The sequence below is a fragment of the Momordica charantia genome (genome assembly GCF_013281855.1).
Source record: "Momordica charantia cultivar OHB3-1 chromosome 9 unlocalized genomic scaffold, Mcharantia_2.0 BLBB01000009.1, whole genome shotgun sequence".
Classification (NCBI taxonomy): Eukaryota; Viridiplantae; Streptophyta; class Magnoliopsida; order Cucurbitales; family Cucurbitaceae; genus Momordica; species Momordica charantia.
In genome coordinates, this window is record NW_028275167.1 from 25225954 (window position 1) to 25243942 (window position 17989).

Genomic DNA, 17989 nt, shown 5'->3' on the forward strand with positions numbered 1-17989 from the left:
TCCAACCATTACCAAACTAATACCTATTCTGTTTAGTACTTCAGGTGCTTCTGTTGCGTATAATGTAAATCCCGTAGTGGATTAATTCCAACGAGTCACCAGCAATAGTCGACGATGGCAATCAGTAATTAATATGTACTGCTTTATGAAACGCTTCGGCCCATAGGTACTGAGGAACTTTGCTTGCATCAGTTTTTAGCAGTATAAGTGATGTGCCTTTGTTTAGTACCCTCAAGATTGTCACTTGCGGAGATAAGATTAGCCCTTTAACATGTTTACGAAGACCTCCGACTTATTAGAGAAAGGGGGTTCGATCGAAACAGAATTGTTGGTGAAGGGGCATCAGCGACCGTCGAGGAAAGAGCTGCTTCCCCTGCTGATATGATAGGTGACTCAACAGATACTACTAAAAAATTTCTCATAGTTTCTCATGGAAGGAAATGGGATTTTTGAGAAAAGGACGTAGGACTGGTCAAGCGATACTATGCACTCCCACTTTGGTATACCCTCCTAGGAGGAGTACTTGGCAGCAGGTGGTGGGTTTTGGGGATGGTCTGACTCGGCTCCTTGGACCGGACTGGACAAGTACATAGAGATCTTCGTGGGACCGGGGAGGGAGTCTCAATCGATCTTTTCTAGGATTCCTTATCACGCCACGCGCGGAGATCGAAGGCCTTGATCCATCGGTGCCTTAGGGCAATCATCCGCGCCAGTGTATAAAAAGACATTTGAAATTATTACAGTAGCGAGGAGAGCTTATGGACAAAAAATGAGGATTCCGGCGGCTTTTGCCACTTATGATCAGTGTTCACAAGAGCGGTTCAATGTCTTACAATGTTCAAGCAGCATTCTTGTCGGATGGATTTTTTAGGAGGCCCGGACACCTACCGAACATCCCCCCCGAGATTTTCGTAAAAGAAAAGAGGAACGAGTGCCAAGGGACTTGAATGACTCGCCCTAATCAATAAGCGGGAGAGGGACGAAGAAACTCGATCGGCTACGTTAGACGAGCAAGAGCCAGGGACGCACTCGACGAGCAGACGAGGGACTGCGTTTTTCGGAAACTCAAGTAGCTCGTCAAGCTAAGAACAGAGGAGTTCCCTCACTACGAAAGATATGTAGCGGATGGCCTTCTTCCCAGCCAGAAGCAAGCATAGCTTAGGCATAGGATTCCACATCCGTATCAGAAGTGCAAAAAAAATTATTCGCACACCCCCCTGAATTAAAAAAAAAAAAGAAGATGAGGCTTTGCTATCCCGGGTCGGTCGGTCCTCCATTCATCCGACCAGAGGTGTGGATAACGAGGCCACCTTCACAACTCTTTCTTCGTGCTTGTTTCAGGAAGCACTTCGACCACTCCTGGTTGTATATGGATTTTTTTGACAGACGACAAAGAGTGATGATTTACCGACGAAAAGAGGTCAAGCCGATAGGACCTACTCGAACAATCGCCCTACTTGATCAAGCTGATTAGCAAGTTGCCGTTGTTAACCGGGAAAAGAATGGGACTTGAAAAGAGGATGGGAGAGAGGGGAACTCAAACAAGTACAAGTAATAGAAGAGAGGAGAGAGCCTTCTAAAAGCCGTACTGCTGCTGTTGTTTCTATACGAAAATTGTGTGAATTTTGTTAGCGGCAGCTATCCTGCATGAGACTTTTTCTTCACTGTAATTCCGCCTCCGTTTTTTACAGCGACCAGGAATTGATGGGCCAAGCAAGCCCTAAATGAGTAAAGCCAAAGACCCCAAGAGAGAGTCCCCACGTCAAGGGTTGCCCTCACCAGAGGCTTGCCTTAAGGTTTCTGCCCGAGACGAGTAGCTAGTTTGTCAAAGAAAGGCGAAGCAGATTCTATATCTCTCGTTTCATCGGGAGACTTTGGATAACGCTGGCATTTATGGTGCTGTCCGAGTCGCGCAAGAGTCTTACCATAGGGATGCAAACATTTATTGTTAGGGGGGCTGCCCGGGAACTCTTCGCGAAGTACCAACGCTTGGCGCTTCGTAATCAATATACAAAAGTTAACCATCTCGTATGGGTTCAATTGAGAGACATGCCCCACAGCCTCGCAAGAAGCTTCATAGTCAGGGGTGACACAGCTTGTTTGCCTTTCTTCTTTCTTTTCCGTACATTAGGGTCGTTCGGGCGGAAAACCGAGTTGCATACTTGCACCCGGAAACATAGGCCGACTGCTGAGCCCACTCTGGCTCAGCCGCACCACCCGGGGTGCGAGCCACCTGAGAAGCAAGCTATTACAGCGAGCTCGGGTAGGCTCAAGATCAGTATACTTAAAAAAAGAAATTTTCTGTTGGGTGCTTTCTTTCTTTTCACTTTTCTATTCGCTTGTTTGGTTCCTCGCCTGCGGGATGCTCGTTGGTTCTACGGTTGCCCGTGACTGGTAAATCCTCCGACCCCGGAACTGGTAATCCCCGAAAGACTTTCAAGGAGCCTTGTTCAGCAGGTGCGCTGCAAGTAGGATTTGAACCTACGACCAGTCAGTTAACAGCCGACCACTCTACCACTGAGCTACTGAGGAACAATGGACTTAAGAAAGCCCATGACTGTCCGAAGTGCAAGGGTAAACTCGGACTCAGATAGGATAGGATTGTGCGCGCCGGGCACTTCGGGTGTCATATTTTGGCCGAGGCTCGGAGTGTTATCCGCAATGACTACGACCGATTCATCTGTTCTTTTAGAATCAATTTCAAACCATCTGCTAGAGGTTGTAACAATCCGAACGATCCCACTACATCAGGACCCTTTCGACGTTGCACCCTGAGTAATAAAATCAAGATCGACCCCCTGCACCCAACCTAGTTTTGGGGCTCAAGTCGAGTCTCCTCGGATCTCACATCAGAAACTGCTCTCTCAATGTCTGGTGGAGTAACTCGATGTTGAATTGAGGATCTAACATTCTCGAACTCAGGCCTCAAGCCCAGTCGAGCTGTGATTCACTAACAGACACGCGTCAAAACCAAATGACTCAGGGCATCCAATCGCGAAAGGTTGCTTGCTTTACTAAATAATAGTTGGCGCGTTAGCGCTTTTGTTTTCAATAAGGGGCGGAGCTTGAAGAAGCGAAGCGAGCCTAGAGTAGCAGCCTATTAGTTACTACATTTTGAAGGCCCCTTGACTGTTGCTCCCCAAAAGCTCATCTGACCCCAAGGTAGTACGTATCCTGTAAAAGGTGTCACAATCATTAATAGGAAGATTACAGCTTTCGGGAAGATGGATAGTCTTGTGTGTAAGCATAGCATTTCTGGTCGAACCCGCCCAACCCAACTAAGAAGAACCGAACCTGACAGACACATCTTTTTCCTTTTGGGAGGGTACTCCGAGTAGTGGTTACCTCGTAAGACCTCGACCCGCCTACTCGAGTCTTGTATGAATATGCAGGAAGGTGCTCCTAGGTGTGTGTAGGGGTTGTGGGAAGTGCAGCTTGATTGTCGGGCGGAATCAACAGGAAGAAAAAATCTGGTAGATTATTCGATTCTATTTCCTCGGATTGGCCTTTAAAATGGGGTCGCAGAAAGGAAAGGAAGCATAGACACATATCAGAGATACGGCTCTTGCTCTGATGTTTGACAGCCGTGTCCCCCCCTATCTAGTAAGGTAAGTGGCCCTTTTCCACCAGATTATGCTTTCTCATCAACCAGTGGGTGATCTCTATCTTATTTATCGAGCTAACTTTTTTTTCCATAATATTCAAAACATTTTTTGAAAACTCAAATAACTTGTCAAGTTCAAATTAGAGGAGTCTCTCCGCACCTCAACCAAAGTGTAAAGCCTCTACAAACGATTCGAGCTAAAATTGATTATTGTTGCTACTTTCGGGAAGGGAGGATTAAGAAAATCCTATTGATTGTAGCTTTCTCCAGACCTCCGGGAAAAGCATGAAAAAAAAGGCTCACAGGTCGGGCCGGGGCTCTGCACTCTTTCTTTCTGTGTGGGACGATGCCGGGGAGAGAAGGGAATGCGTCGAGGCGGCGAACAACAAGACTACAACTCAATTTTGGCTTTTCCCTCCACGAGATTGACAATAAGTTCTTTCAAAATTGACTCTTTCTAGTTGCTCTGGAACAATTAGGGAAGTTTAACTCCTAAAGAAGCACTTCATGAAGCCTCTCAGAATTTGATTGGGGAAAAAGGGATTTGCAGTCCCCCGCCTTACCGCTCGGCTCGTGAATCCATTTTATGAAGAAATTTAAAAATGGAGATTCTTAATTATTCGTAATTAATTATTTCTTAATTTCAGTGTTTGTGATTGTTCCAGAAGAAATGAAACAAAAGATACGGTAGAGCTAGGACCACGCCCCTTCGAGACCCCGAAAACTGACGACAAGGAATTCCATTAATAACTGGCCGTTTTGATTCTTTGGAACAACTCGATGAATTTAGTAGATCTTTTTAGGAGGAAAGAGAAGTTGATGATGAATTCATAAAAGAACCCCACTTATTCACTTTTGCATATCCACCAACCATTTTGCATTACACCAAAGTTGGATTCCTCCAAGCTCAATTAATTAGACAATCAAAGTGGCATTAATTCATTTTTCCCTTCTCTCCCTCTACAAAAACTTGCAAATTAAAAAAATAAAAAATAAAAAGGTGAAACACACAACATAGTTATTTCTTTTGAATTATACTCATCAACTTTATTGCTTGCTGTGAAGCAAATGGGAGACAGACATGGCCACTCAATTCTTCACAAGACAAGAGAGTAATAATAATAATAATAATAGTAATAATAGTAATAATAATAAATAGAAGTAAGCAATTTTTTTTAAATTTTTTATTTTCAAAACACAAATCTCAACTATACTATTATTATTATTTATTTGATTTTGTCAATTTCCCCTTTTTCCACTTTTTGGCAAACTATTCAAAACAGATCATGTTATTCCATTCTTTTTAACAGTTCCCATCCCTACTTCTAGAAAGAAAAAGCTTCTTTCTTTTAGGGTTTTCCCTTTTACCTTCCCTCTCCAACTCGAAATCGGAAACTCTGACGATATTTTCAAAAGACGAAAACAAAATCATTATCAAACCAAATCGAGAATTAGAAAGGGAATTATGCTGGGATTAAGGGAAACTTGGAGGAAATGGAAAATAAATAAATATATATAATAATGTGTTGGAGGAGGAGAAAATGGAAATGTGGGGAGGAAGGCACATGACCATCACTTTCTGTCTTTTAAGAGGACAAATTAAAGGGATTGACATGGAAACGTGTGGGCATGATCATGGGGGTTTTTTATCAGTTTTCCCAATCACCCATTTCCATTTCCATCTTCAATCCCACACCTCTTCTTCTTTTCCCTCCTCATTATTCCCTTTATTTACTTACCCATATTAGGGACATCTTCGTACTGGTATGACATTATCTCTTTTAGGTACGAATTCTCGTATTTGTCCTTTTGGTTTCATCTAAAAAAAGGCTCATGCCAATGGAAGGAATTTCGGTCGGATTCCTAGATGTATATCTTTATGGGTGTATTAGAGAGGGGAGGGAGAGAGAGATGAGCTTCATGCATGTGGTAGTTGGGTTAATTAATTATGTGATTTTTGTTGAAAGGAAAAATGGGGAGATTGTTTGTTGGTAAATTTTGTGGACTAAGTTTTATCCACCCTTAATTACGACTTAAATGTTGTTTGTTTTGATGATATTTAGACTCGAAGTATGTACATGTTTTGGACGTAGGGATAAAGCATAAATTAAGAAATTTTCCGAGGAATTCTAATGCTTTGACCACTAGAGAATTAAAAAATTTGCCGCTCGGTCAAGTAGTGGTACTCAACACTTTCAAATCCTCGCAACACTAGCCGAGAGTAAGTAGTATCAATAGCAATGCTATTGACGTTGTTAGATGTGTGGAGCCTAATCATATGGGTATTTATTTTTCTTTTTCCTTCTTCTTCTTGTTGTTTGGTGTGTGGAGCCTAAGCATAAAGAGTTGGAAAAGAGGACTCTGTCTTCAATTCTATAAAGGAAAAGCCATGAAATTTGGTTAAGATGCAGAAGATTGGCTCACATCCACAAAAGGAATATCGATCAATTATGAAAATGAGATTTAGATATAAAATGGGTATAGCTTTCTCTCTCCCGTTAGAACCAAAACTTCAAAAGTAGAACCAAACTCAAATCTAATAGTTCAAGAATTTTGATTAAGATATGGGAAATTGAGGATGAAATATCAAATGGGTACAACTTTTTCTTTTCTCCGAGAAGAACAATGAATGTTTGATTTGGTTCTCGTTGATGTAAGGCTTTAGACGAGGTTGACAGGTCTATCTATTGGACGTGAATGTCTAGTTAAGTTGAAGTGATAACTTGAAAATAAAACTTTGTACTGTTGAGGTATGCACCACGTATATACTACGAAACTTTATTATACTTAATCACCTGTTGAGCAAAGTTTAGTTATGTTACATAGATATACACCGTAGTGCATACCCCGTTTTATAAGAGAGCTTGCCATTGATGCAATGCTCCGTACTTGGTGTTCAACGAATTTTACGTTGGTGGCATCCATGTACGTAGGTTGATGCTTGAAGCTTTTTTAGGGTCAACCAAAGGTGACTATGCCTGATCCGTCTCGTCCTTGACCTAATTGAGTTATGGCTAGTACACAAGTTTTGAGGTAAGAAGTCCAAGTGGCACGCTCTGATTCCAGCTCTAACAATTTTTACAAAAGTTTGATTTTATAATGTAAAATTAAAATGTAGTGTGACGCGAATATGAGTGGTAAAAGTACTTTTGAGGTCGGAAGTTCAAACACAGCCTTTTACATGGCAGATGCAGTTGTTGTGGGGGCTTGGAGCCTTGGGCTAGAACTCCTACTTGAATCCTGTCAAAATATGTGGCAGTCTTCCTCTTTGCAGTGGCAGAAATGATGAGTATGGGCCCCGAGCAGCCCAATCAAATTGTGGCCCAATTAAATCTAAAAGAAAAGTAGGAACTTAAAACCTTTCTGATATGCAGTACTTTTTGTTTGTTCCTTTTTTTTTATTTGTTTTCTAATATTCAACAATTTATTTCATTACAAAACTAAACATGATTATTATTTTACTTTTTTTTCTAATTCTTTTCCAATTTATTATAAATAAAATAAAAACATTACAGTAGTATTATATTTTCTATTTCTTAGCAACTCTTCTTTCTTCTGATGGCCAAACTTGTAATGAAAATTGCCAATCTTTTTTTTAGGGTGGTTTTGACTTTTGAGTGTAGTATTTAACATTCACAGAGCTTTGTATTTGTGAGACAAAATTTTCATGGGGGAGGGCTTCTGAAAATTATTTATTTCATACTCAATAATTTTTATTCTAAAATTCGTATAAATTGTTTGAATTTAGATATCCAAGGTGTACATATTTTAGTTTAGGACCCATGCAAACAAAAGTAAAAAATGAGAAAAATAAAGATTTATAGCTTAGGTAGGAAGCATTAAATACTTAATTAATAGCCAAAGCCAACAAAGCACATTAATTGACATGTAGGTTGTGAGTTCGATTTCTACCTCATATATTATACTAAAAAAACACTCAATTAATGATTATTGTTGATGTAGAATTTAGGCTCCTTACGACTCTGTCAAATTCGCACTAATTATTAATAATAAAGTCGAGAACGGACATCGAGTTACAAAATAAATAGCACTGAACACTGGTGTCATGTGTCGAATATTGAGAATCAGGTTTTTCAACGTACATTTGATTGTGATATTCCTCTATTTATTTATAGATGTCAAAACTCTAGAGTTGATAGGATAAAACGACTGGGATCTAGATCTAGTCACGCTCTAAATCTGGTCAAGATTTGGGTCATAAACTGTTTGCCTGTGCGGTCTAATTTACCACAGGTTGGGCAATGTAGAATTTTAAAAGACAGTTTTACTTTTGCACGTGTATTAGAGAGATTCTCTCTGTAATTTCATTTTTCGCATTATTTAAAAAAAAAATTATTATGAGCCTCTTGATTTTTTTTTTCGGAATATCTTTGATAATTTGATAAAATCTATTGACAACAATATTTTATTGAAAACATACTCCAAGATTTCTATCAATAATCTAAGTAGATTTTTTCTTTTCATTATAAAAGTTCTCTTTATTGATTTATCCACACGTTTCATGTTGCGTTATTTTGGTTTTTGTATTTTTTAACTTTTTATTTATTTTAGTTCCTAATTTTTTTACTTTCAACGTTTGTTTATTTTAATTATTATATTTTCAAAAGGTTGATTTTGATTCTATACTTTTAAAAAACGACAAATATTATCCCTATTTGTAAAAGTATAATATAAAATTGATATATAATGGAAATGCTTTAATACAAATTTACGGTTACCGTTGATGCAACACCAAATTTGCACCAATCTTCAAGAATAAAAGGTTTCGACAAACCTACAAAATATAAGGATCACACATCGATATGGTGCTAGCCACAAACACTCCAATATTTTAGTCAAAATTCGAGTTTAATGTGAAGTGTAGCAATAGGTAAGATTTTTGTCGCATATCTTCCCTTTGGGCTTTGGAGGGATCACCATTGTGGGCCGAATGGTACAAGAGAATGGGAGTCAGCCCATCATTGGGTTTATCAGCTGAGCAAGAAAATCAGGCATGTGAACTAATCGGTCGAAACCTGGTTAGGCCTTGGACCTGTGATATTGTTCGCTTGTCGGGTCTAGCTTTGTCTTCCCATAATAACTACATTTCAAGAATTTTAGTTAGTGAAGAACAATACTAAAACTATAATCCAAAGAAATGAGATAATGTAAGTTTTGAAATTATATAGATTAAAGAAAAAGAAAATTGAACCTACACTATCAAAATGAACTCAAGCCATAAAATCAAAAGTGAAAAGAGTATAGATAGATACTAAAATAGTATTTAAACAAAAAAAACAAAAAAACAAAAAACCATTTACCTAAATTTCTCGCTATCTATATCTCTACAAAAATATGATAGCATATCCGCATCATCCCTTGGAGGGGGACAAGGAAATTACATGAAAAATCTAGCGAACCATTTTGATTTTGACCCAACTCCTCATCCTCACAATTGATTTGAAAAACTTTCTTCACAATTGATTTTGAGGAAAAAAAAGACCTCCAATTTCAAATCTTGTCAAATCCGAAGAAAAAAGAGGTGGGCTTCTTCACAAAATGTTATTTGATTTGATTGGATAGGCCTAGAACAGAAACCCAGAAAGAAGATCCAGAAGATACCATTCAAGTTTCGTCTATCTTCTCTGTATCAATCTCCAATTTCAAAAGGCCCCCAGATTCTTCTTCTTCTTCTTTTTCTTCTTCGGAGCTCTGATAAATCCCGGTCCTTCTCCGTTTCACTTTCTGGGTTCTGTTTGCAGATAATTTGTGGGAAGTTTAAGCTATAAAGCTATGGGAAGATTGTTCGTGGTGAATCTGGAGGGGCAGATCTATAGTTGCAAGTACTGCGGAACCCATCTTGCTCTTTACGACGATATCATCTCCAAGGTTTCTCTTCTTTTACCTGTTTTTGTTTTCTCTGGTTCCATGTCACTTTATCATACTTTTCTTTGAATTTCTTGTATGGGTCCCTTTTCTTCCGCCATTGGAGAACTGTTTTTGTGGTCTGTTTCAAAATTTCAATGTTCTTTTTTTACTGCTTGAATTTTGTTTGCTGCTCAATTTTATAAGTTGGGAACTTGAAACTAAGGAGGTCTAGCTAGAAAGTTTTTAGCTGAGGAAATTTTGGTGGTCTAAGAACCAAGACTGGATGCACTCAAAGTCATTGAGTTGTTTTTTTATTCTTGCACATGATGCTGTCTGAGTGTCCACCAATATGCTGAAACCCACATTCTGACTCCATGTACTGTTTGTGTTGTTCTGTTCAGTCCTTTCACTGCAAGCATGGGAAAGCTTACCTCTTCAATAAGGTGTAAGTTCTTGATTTTGGAGACACTGGTTGAATAATGCAACTCATTTGGAGTTTGAACATATTAACACACACATCCCCTCCCTCAATCCTTAAGAGAATGTTTGGCTTGTGGTTTTTGTTTCAGTTTATCAAGTATGGAGTTGGGAACTTTGAAATTGTGTGATATTACTCTGAATTCTACAAAGAAAATAGATTATAAAAATTTGAGTCTGTGGAACTTGGTGTGTGATTCTTAGATTTATGATTTGTAAATGTCAGCATGTAATATAAAATATGAGTTTCATAGGCTTGGGTTTATGCAATGGGATTAACAATTTTATAGTATGGATAAACACGATAATGGATGAGGCGTGTTGTCCCCCCTTTTGTGATAGGGGAAAGTTTTTGTGGCAAGCCTGTTTCTTTGTTACTGTGTGGGGTATTTAGCTTGAGAGAACAATAGAATCTTTAGTGGTGGATAGATCCAGGGAGTATGTTTGGGAGCTTATTTGATGTAATACTTCCACGTGGGGTCGGTTTCTAAGGATTTTTGTAATTATCAGTTAGGTGTTATTCTTGAAGCCTCTTTCTCTAGAGGTGTTTTTGTATGCTCTTATATATTTTTTCACATCTCTCGATGAAAGCTTGATTTCTTATTAAAAAAAAAGTATGGGATAAACAAATTCATATGCTGAATATATGCTGAGTTTCTCAACATTGAGCTATACAAGCCAAATACACTCTCTGGGTTTGAATTCTGCAAAGGTCTGTTTCAAAGATACTTTGCCAAAAGGGAAAAAAATACATTGTCAGCAGCAAATACTGCTTCTGTCATTAATGATCATATGTTTTGTATTTGTTGCATACTATAACTGAGGTCTTCTTTCTTGGTGGATATGGTTCCCCTTTGAATACACTAATTAGTAGTTTGTTGTTATGTTTCATGACAGAACTCATGAGGTTCATGTAAATTACTTAGAAAAGTGATTTTACTGAAAATTCCTTTTCAAAGAATCCAAAGCTCCACAACCTAGACTAATCCCTTAACCCGCTCATATAGTGAATCGGCGATGTACATTCTCTCTCTGATAACGACACAATGAGTTTGAGTTTCTGTAGAACTGTTTGTTTTAACTTCTAGAAGTGCTTCATGTCGTAGACTCGGTTCTCATGGTCGGGTTTTTTCTTTTCAGGGTAAACGTCTCCTCCGGTAAGATAGAAGATAGATTGATGATGACGGGGATGCATACGGTTGCTGATATCTTCTGTGTGGGGTGTGGATCAATAGTGGGGTGGAAATATGTAAGAACAGGAGCAAACATTTGAAAGTTGAGCTATTCTATGCATCTTACATCTTAGTTATTCCCATGGTTTCTTCCTTTCAGGAGACTGCCCATGAAAAGAACCAAAAATACAAGGAGGGAAAATCTGTACTTGAGAGGTCAGTAGAGAGAGAGTAGATAGAGAAAATATATGGAAGTTAGAAAATTTGAAGTCAGAGTAAAGTAGTGAGAAAATTGTTGAAAGAAAGTTTTGTTGTTTGAGCAGATTCAAGGTTTCAGTTCCTGATGAAAGCAGTTACTTGGCCAGTCAGGAAGCAGATGGTGGTGGAAGTGATGAAGATGATGTTTGATCTTTGTATTATCCAATTGTAAATTCTGTAACCCAAAAAATCTTCTAATTTGGACTGCAACTCTGAAGATGGTGATGCTGTCTCATTTCACCACCTAAAATCCTTGATGTTTGATGTTGGGATGAGAAGTGAATAATTGTTTCTTCTGAATTAAGTGATTTCAACCGGTTTGTGGCCAAATGGGGATACTCCTTTCCAGTTTGAGCCCATGGGGCAGGATTTTCCCCCTCTTGGAGTCAAGTCCCGCAACGTCGATTACAGTGTTGGGTGGTGGCCGTCAATACCTCTTAATTATAGGAATTCTACTGGAGAATTCATACGGTATTGATTTTGTATTATGTTTTAATTTGGTTCCTATAGTTTTAAAAGCTTCAATTTGATTTTGTCAAGCTTTACAAATCGCCATTATTGTTATTATATTGACACACTTTTACATGACAATGAGTTAATGGTTTTTATTTGATTCTATCCAGGTTTAAATAGGTCAACTTGTCAAGTTAATAAAAGATCGTGTATGGAGAGGTGTGAAGTTCAACAAAATTATATTATATAGGGACCAAATTAAAATTTTCAAAACTACAGAGATTAAATTGAAATTTTATCTAATATTATTTTCAACTTTGCTGTTTCAAGTATTTTTATGTATAAAAGAAGATAGATATATACTTAAGTTTTATAATATACTTTAATTGGTACGTACTAAACTATTAAGTTATATAATATATTCAACCATCATGTGATAGCTCAAGTGATCAATAAGGACCTTTGTATATAGTAAAGGATTTAGAGGGAATGAGTTCAAATCATGGTGGCCACCTACCTAGGATTTAATATCCTACCTGTTACCTTAATCTGGTCCGGACACACGGATTTCAAAAAAAAAAAGTTATAGCATCATATACCTAAAATATACTCCATATTAGTAACTTCATGTCTGATAGGATTGGTCCCAAGTAGTTAGGGAGAGTCTTATAAATAGAGTGTGAGTACAAGAATGAAGGTATCCAATGAGTGAATATGGTTTTGGCTATCTCAAGAGGGGAGGGTCCAAGTACTTCTAATACTTGATAGCTATGTAGTTCGTTTATCTTTTATCTTTCAATATATTTCGGATTCTAACAACGTCATTCTTCATAACATTATAAGCTATCTACAAAATAATACCATATGGTATATCATTATAAAGTTTATGCAACATATATAAAAACTTACTAAAATGCACCGTAGAGAATAAAACAGCAAAGTCAAGAAAAGAAAATTTCCTCTTTCAAAAGAGGAAAAGAAAGTGCGTGATGAAAAGATGTTGGAAAATTTCCTCTTTTTATCCTTTATTATTCTCTTTCATATATATAATAAAAGAGGATAATATTTTAACGATAAAGCTGGGTACTTTAGACTAATTTGAACATAATTAAAGGCGGTAGGTTCAAATCGCCTTCCCATATTTATGATGTAACATTCTAAAAAGCGCTGGAAAATTTACCAACATCTTCTAGGATTACTTAATTGAAAGATTATGCAACAAAAAATTTACAGTTTACAGTGTGTGAGATGAAAAGATACAAATTAGATTTACAAACTTGAAAAGATACAATAGATTTGTTTGTAGTTGTACTATTTGTGGCCTAGTTTAGAACACCACTTCTAAAATTCAACATCCAAACCAACATGAGCCAAGCAAGCAAGCAAAATAATAATAATAATAATAATAAATAAATAAATAAATAAATAAAATTACAAAAATTGGCTACCATTCTCAACATGTCATTCTCAAATAGCATCATGGTATTCAAAAGTCTTTGTTTAAAACTCCCGGTTAAAATTTCAATAACATTTCCAAGTGTATGTATAATGCAAACAAACGTAGTCACACGAATTTCTTGAAAAAAAATATAAACAAAAACATTAATAATCAGTTAACACCCGATAAACACAACAAATTAAGATGCGTTTGATTAGTGATTTGAAAACGGAGTTGTATTCCATGTTGTCAGATATGTATTTGGTATCAGATATAAAAATTGAATCTCAATTTTAAAAAAATAATGATCAATCATGTCAAACATATATTCATTGAATCTATTTGCTCCAGTAAATTTGAAAACAAGAAATATGATCTAAATTCTCTATCAAACATGCCCTTAGATATCCATGGAATGATAAAATAATGCATTCCCGTTTGGTCGCAAGGGTTAGGTTGCCTTTTTGACTTTAGCATCATCACTTTGACATATATGAATAAATTATAATTATAGTTTTCTTAGTTGACTGAAAAGAAGGATGATGTCCAAAACATAAGAAATGCATTCACATCTGCATATCTATTTATTCTTCATTTCATGATCATACCAAGAGATATTATCTACTATATAATGGAGTGATCAATTTCAAACAAAATGGCAATCGGGTATCTACTAACTTAATTAGTTCCATATTCTGAACTTATGGTCTCTATGGAGAATCCACCCCAATTGCCTTTGTTCATTTTAGCTTATTTTCTACTACTACTTACTGCAAGTTGCTCAGTTTTAAGACGAAACGAGACCGATAGGCTGGCATTGCTAGCTTTCAGAGCGGAAATAACTCGTGATCCCGAATGGGTTGTCGCCTCGTGGAATGATTCTCTACACTTTTGTCAATGGTGGGGTGTCACATGTGGAAGGAAGCATGAGAGAGTCACTAGATTAGAGCTCCAATCTCTTCAATTGTCTGGCAGCATATCGCCCTACATTGGAAACTTGAGTTTTCTCAAGGTCTTAGACCTCAGATTCAACAGTTTCAGTGGTCATATCCCATTAGAAGTTGGCCACTTGTTTCGGCTTGAAATTCTAAACCTCCAATCCAACTCTTTCAGTGGCAAAATACCAAGAAACATATCAGGTTGTTCCAATCTATCACGTCTTAGTTTAGGTTCCAACACCCTGGTTGGTAAACTTCCTACTGAACTTGGTTTGTTATCCAAGCTTATGATCCTTTCTTTATCAAACAATAGTCTAGTGGGGGAAATTTTACCTTCTCTTGGCAATCTATCTTCTCTTGAAGTATTCACAATTACAATCAATAATTTTCAGGGGAGCATTCCTGAATCCTTTGGACAGTTGAGAAGACTGAATACTCTTTACCTTGGTGCAAACAAGTTGAGTGGTCAGGTCCCTGTTTCCATATACAATATCACCTCACTTAAAAACCTTTCTTTTCCAGTAAACCAGCTTCAAGGGAGTCTTCCCCAAAACTTGGCACATCTACTTCCAAACGTCGAGATGTTGAGACTCCATACGAACCAATTGCATGGACCGATACCAATCTCGATCTCCAATGCCTCGAAGCTCTCGATTTTTTCGGTTTCCAACAATCAGTTTACGGGAAAAGTCCCTGTCCTAGCAAACCTATACTCTCTCCAAGATTTAGGCTTATCTAATAATGTTTTTACAAACGATGACTTGAGTTTTCTATCCCCACTAGTTAACTACACCAATTTGGAAACTTTGCAGATAAGTGACAACAACTTTGGAGGAATCTTGCCGGAGTACATAAGCAACTTCTCCACAAAGCTCGCTAAAATGACAATCGCTAGGAATCAAATACGAGGGAAGATCCCCAGGGAGATTGGAAATCTTATCAACTTGGAAGCCTTGGGAATGGAGACAAATCAGTTAACTGGTACAATACCAGGATCAATAGGTAAACTGCAAAAACTTCAATCTCTATTTCTTAATGGAAATAGACTTGTAGGGGCTATCCCACCTTCTATAGGCAATTTAACCATGTTGATAAGATTAAATCTAAGGGAAAATAATTTGGAGGGAAGCATACCACCAAGTATTGGGCAATGCCAACAATTGCTAGAGATGTCTCTTGCCCTTAATAATCTTAATGGTTCCATACCAAAGGAGGTCTTTGTTACATCATTGTTTGCTTTTGATTGGTATGAAAATCATTTGATTGGTCCCATTCCCATGGAAGTGAGCAAGTTGGTAAACCTTAATTATATGAATATTTCCAAGAACAAGTTATCTGGAGAGCTTCCAAATAGTTTAGGTAGTTGCATACGCCTAGAGACTCTAGCCTTAAGTGGCAACATGATTCGAGGAACCACTCCCCAGTCTTTGAGCTCCTTGAGAGGAATTCAGATTCTTGACCTGTCTCAAAATAACTTGTCTGGCGAAATTCCAGAATATTTTGAGAGCTTCCAGGTTTTGGAGTACTTGAATCTCTCATTCAACAACTTTGACGGTGAGTTACCTATGCAAGGGGTCTTTAAGAATGCAAGTAAGTTTTCAGTCACAGGGAACTTAAGACTTTGTGGAGGAATACCTGAACTAAAGCTATCCAGCTGCAAATCCAACCAGCCCAAGAAATTGTCTCCTAAGCTAAAACTATTCGTCATAATTGCTGGTGCAATTATTGGTCTAATCTCAATGTTGGCTTTTGCTGCTCTATTTTGGCTGAGGAAAAAAAGAAGCATGCTTCCACCAAGCTTGTTGCAACCTTCTAGTTTGCAACTATCATATAATGATCTCTTCAAAGCAACTAATGGATTTGCTCCTTCTAATTTGATCGGCAAAGGTGGTTTTGGTTCAGTGTATAGAGGAATTCTTGATCCAGATGAGATGGTCGTTGCAGTGAAAGTGTTCAACCTTCAATACCGAGGATCCTTCAAGAGCTTCATGGCTGAATGTGAAGCCTTGAGAAATATTAGGCATCGAAATCTTGTGAAGTCGCTAACCGTGTGTTCAAGTATAGATTTTCAAGGTAATGACTTTATGGCATTGGTCTATGAGTTCATGGTGAATGGGAGCTTAGAAGATTGGTTGTATCCTGTTGATGGAAGTCATCAAGGTTTGAATCTTATGCAAAGGTTAAATATTGCCATAGAGGTGGCCAGTGCTTTGGAGTATTTGCATAATCAATGCCACATAAAAATTGTCCATTGTGATCTAAAGCCAAGCAACATTCTTCTTGATGGTGACATGACTGCCCACATAGGAGATTTTGGATTAGCAAGAATTATTCATGAAGCTTCTGAGCATTTATCTTTGGAGCAGACAAGTTCAATTGGACTAAGAGGTTCTATAGGCTATACCGCCCCAGGTACCGTAGTCACAAACTTTTTCCCTCAAGAATATAAATGTTTTGGCATCAACTAAACAAAGCATTTGATGATCCTCTTTTCTGAAACACTTTTTTGAATCTAAATCAAATATCGTATTAATTTACTTGCATAGCTAATTTTGAAAGTGTTACATTCAAGCATCATCAACCACAGTTTCTCAAATGACATGCAGAATATGGGATGGGTGGTAAAGCATCAACTGATGGTGATATGTATAGCTATGGAATCTTGCTACTGGAGATGTAAACGGGGAAAAAACCAACTGATGACATATTCAAAGAAGGGTTAGACCTGCACAACTTTGCATTGATGAGTTTGTCAGAAGGAATATGGAATGTTGTAGAAACTAGAAACAATGACACTCAAAATACCCACAGGTTTCTAGTCTCCATTATTCAACTAGGACTCAAATGTTCTGTCACACACCCCAAAGAGAGAAAGGATATTAGCCAAGTTGTAGCTGAATTATCTTCAATTCAGAGGATTCTCCTTGGAAATGGGGCTCGAGGTGCACTCAAAAATCAAAATGGTTTGGATTTCGTATAATCGTCTTCAGCAATGGAACTTATGTGGAATTTATGATTTGAAAGATTAATAAAAATGCTTCGATTAGACCATTTTCTTTCCATTATCAATTAGATTATTGTACTCTACAACTCCATGAAGAGTAATTCAATGAGAAAACACACATTTATTTGAAGAAACGCAGGAAAATTGTTTCTTGCATACCTGTATTTCGATGATATCTGAATAAATCCCGTCTCCATGCTTGCGCTGCTGCTGAATGGAAGTACATTTATTTAGACAGCGATTTATATCAATCTCTCTTATTCTTCTCTTGGGATTTTAGAATAGTCAAGCAACTTTCTAGGGTTTCTCTCTTTTCAATTTATTTATAATGTAATCTTATATTTTTTTCACTTTTTCCATCTTAAGACATGAATTTGGCGTAGGTGGATGGAAGAACTGTAGAATCAGCAGTGCAAAACTTGCCTTCCAAAGTCTTTCCCTTTTCTACTGATTATCGCTTAACTAAGTTTATATCCGTAATATACTTTAAGTTTTAATAATATCTATAAACTCTCAAAATTATTTTTTCTAACAACTTTTACACTAAAAAAAAGGAAAAAGTATTGTTCTGGTAGCTAACTTGTAAAATAGTAGTAATACATGTAGCGTTAGTGGCAAGTTTCAATTATGTCCATGAACTTTAAGATAGATTTTAATTATGCTCTCATCATTTCAAAAGTTTCATTATAATCCTTAACTTTTGAAGTTGTTCTAAAACATCCTCATTGACTTCCCCATCAAAATGAAAGACGAAAATTGAATGTGGCGATTAGTTGA

The 17989-nt window shown here is 37.4% G+C and overlaps 2 protein-coding genes and 1 long non-coding RNA gene across 5 annotated transcripts; 2 read left to right on the forward strand and 1 right to left on the reverse strand.

Annotated features, from left to right (window-relative positions):
• Window positions 1–8279: 8279 nt before the first annotated feature.
• Window positions 8280–17630, reverse strand: LOC111023737 (uncharacterized). Its single transcript, XR_002603190.2, has 2 exons — window positions 17372–17630; window positions 8280–8705 (listed from the first exon to the last, which is right to left on the reverse strand). It is a non-coding gene; the product is annotated as an uncharacterized LOC111023737 (long non-coding RNA).
• On the forward strand, window positions 8915–11995 carry LOC111023736 (protein yippee-like). 3 transcript variants are annotated; one of them, XM_022301210.2, is made up of 6 exons: window positions 8915–9233; window positions 9367–9493; window positions 9874–9917; window positions 11090–11198; window positions 11282–11337; window positions 11445–11995. In XM_022301210.2, exons 2-6 carry the CDS (start codon window positions 9398–9400, stop codon window positions 11527–11529), a joined length of 390 nt encoding a protein of 129 aa, XP_022156902.1. In that variant the 5' UTR covers window positions 8915–9233; window positions 9367–9397; the 3' UTR covers window positions 11530–11995. The 3 variants fall into 3 exon arrangements, with proteins under 3 accessions (XP_022156902.1, XP_022156903.1, XP_087973442.1); XM_022301211.2 differs by having other exon boundaries at window positions 8915–9146; XM_088117316.1 differs by having other exon boundaries at window positions 8917–9493.
• On the forward strand, window positions 13869–17365 carry LOC111023735 (putative LRR receptor-like serine/threonine-protein kinase At3g47570). Its single transcript, XM_022301209.2, has 2 exons — window positions 13869–16620; window positions 16815–17365. The coding sequence occupies exons 1-2, from the start codon at window positions 13974–13976 to the stop codon at window positions 16886–16888; spliced, it is 2721 nt and encodes a 906-aa protein (XP_022156901.1). The 5' UTR covers window positions 13869–13973; the 3' UTR covers window positions 16889–17365.
• Window positions 17631–17989: the final 359 nt, after the last annotated feature.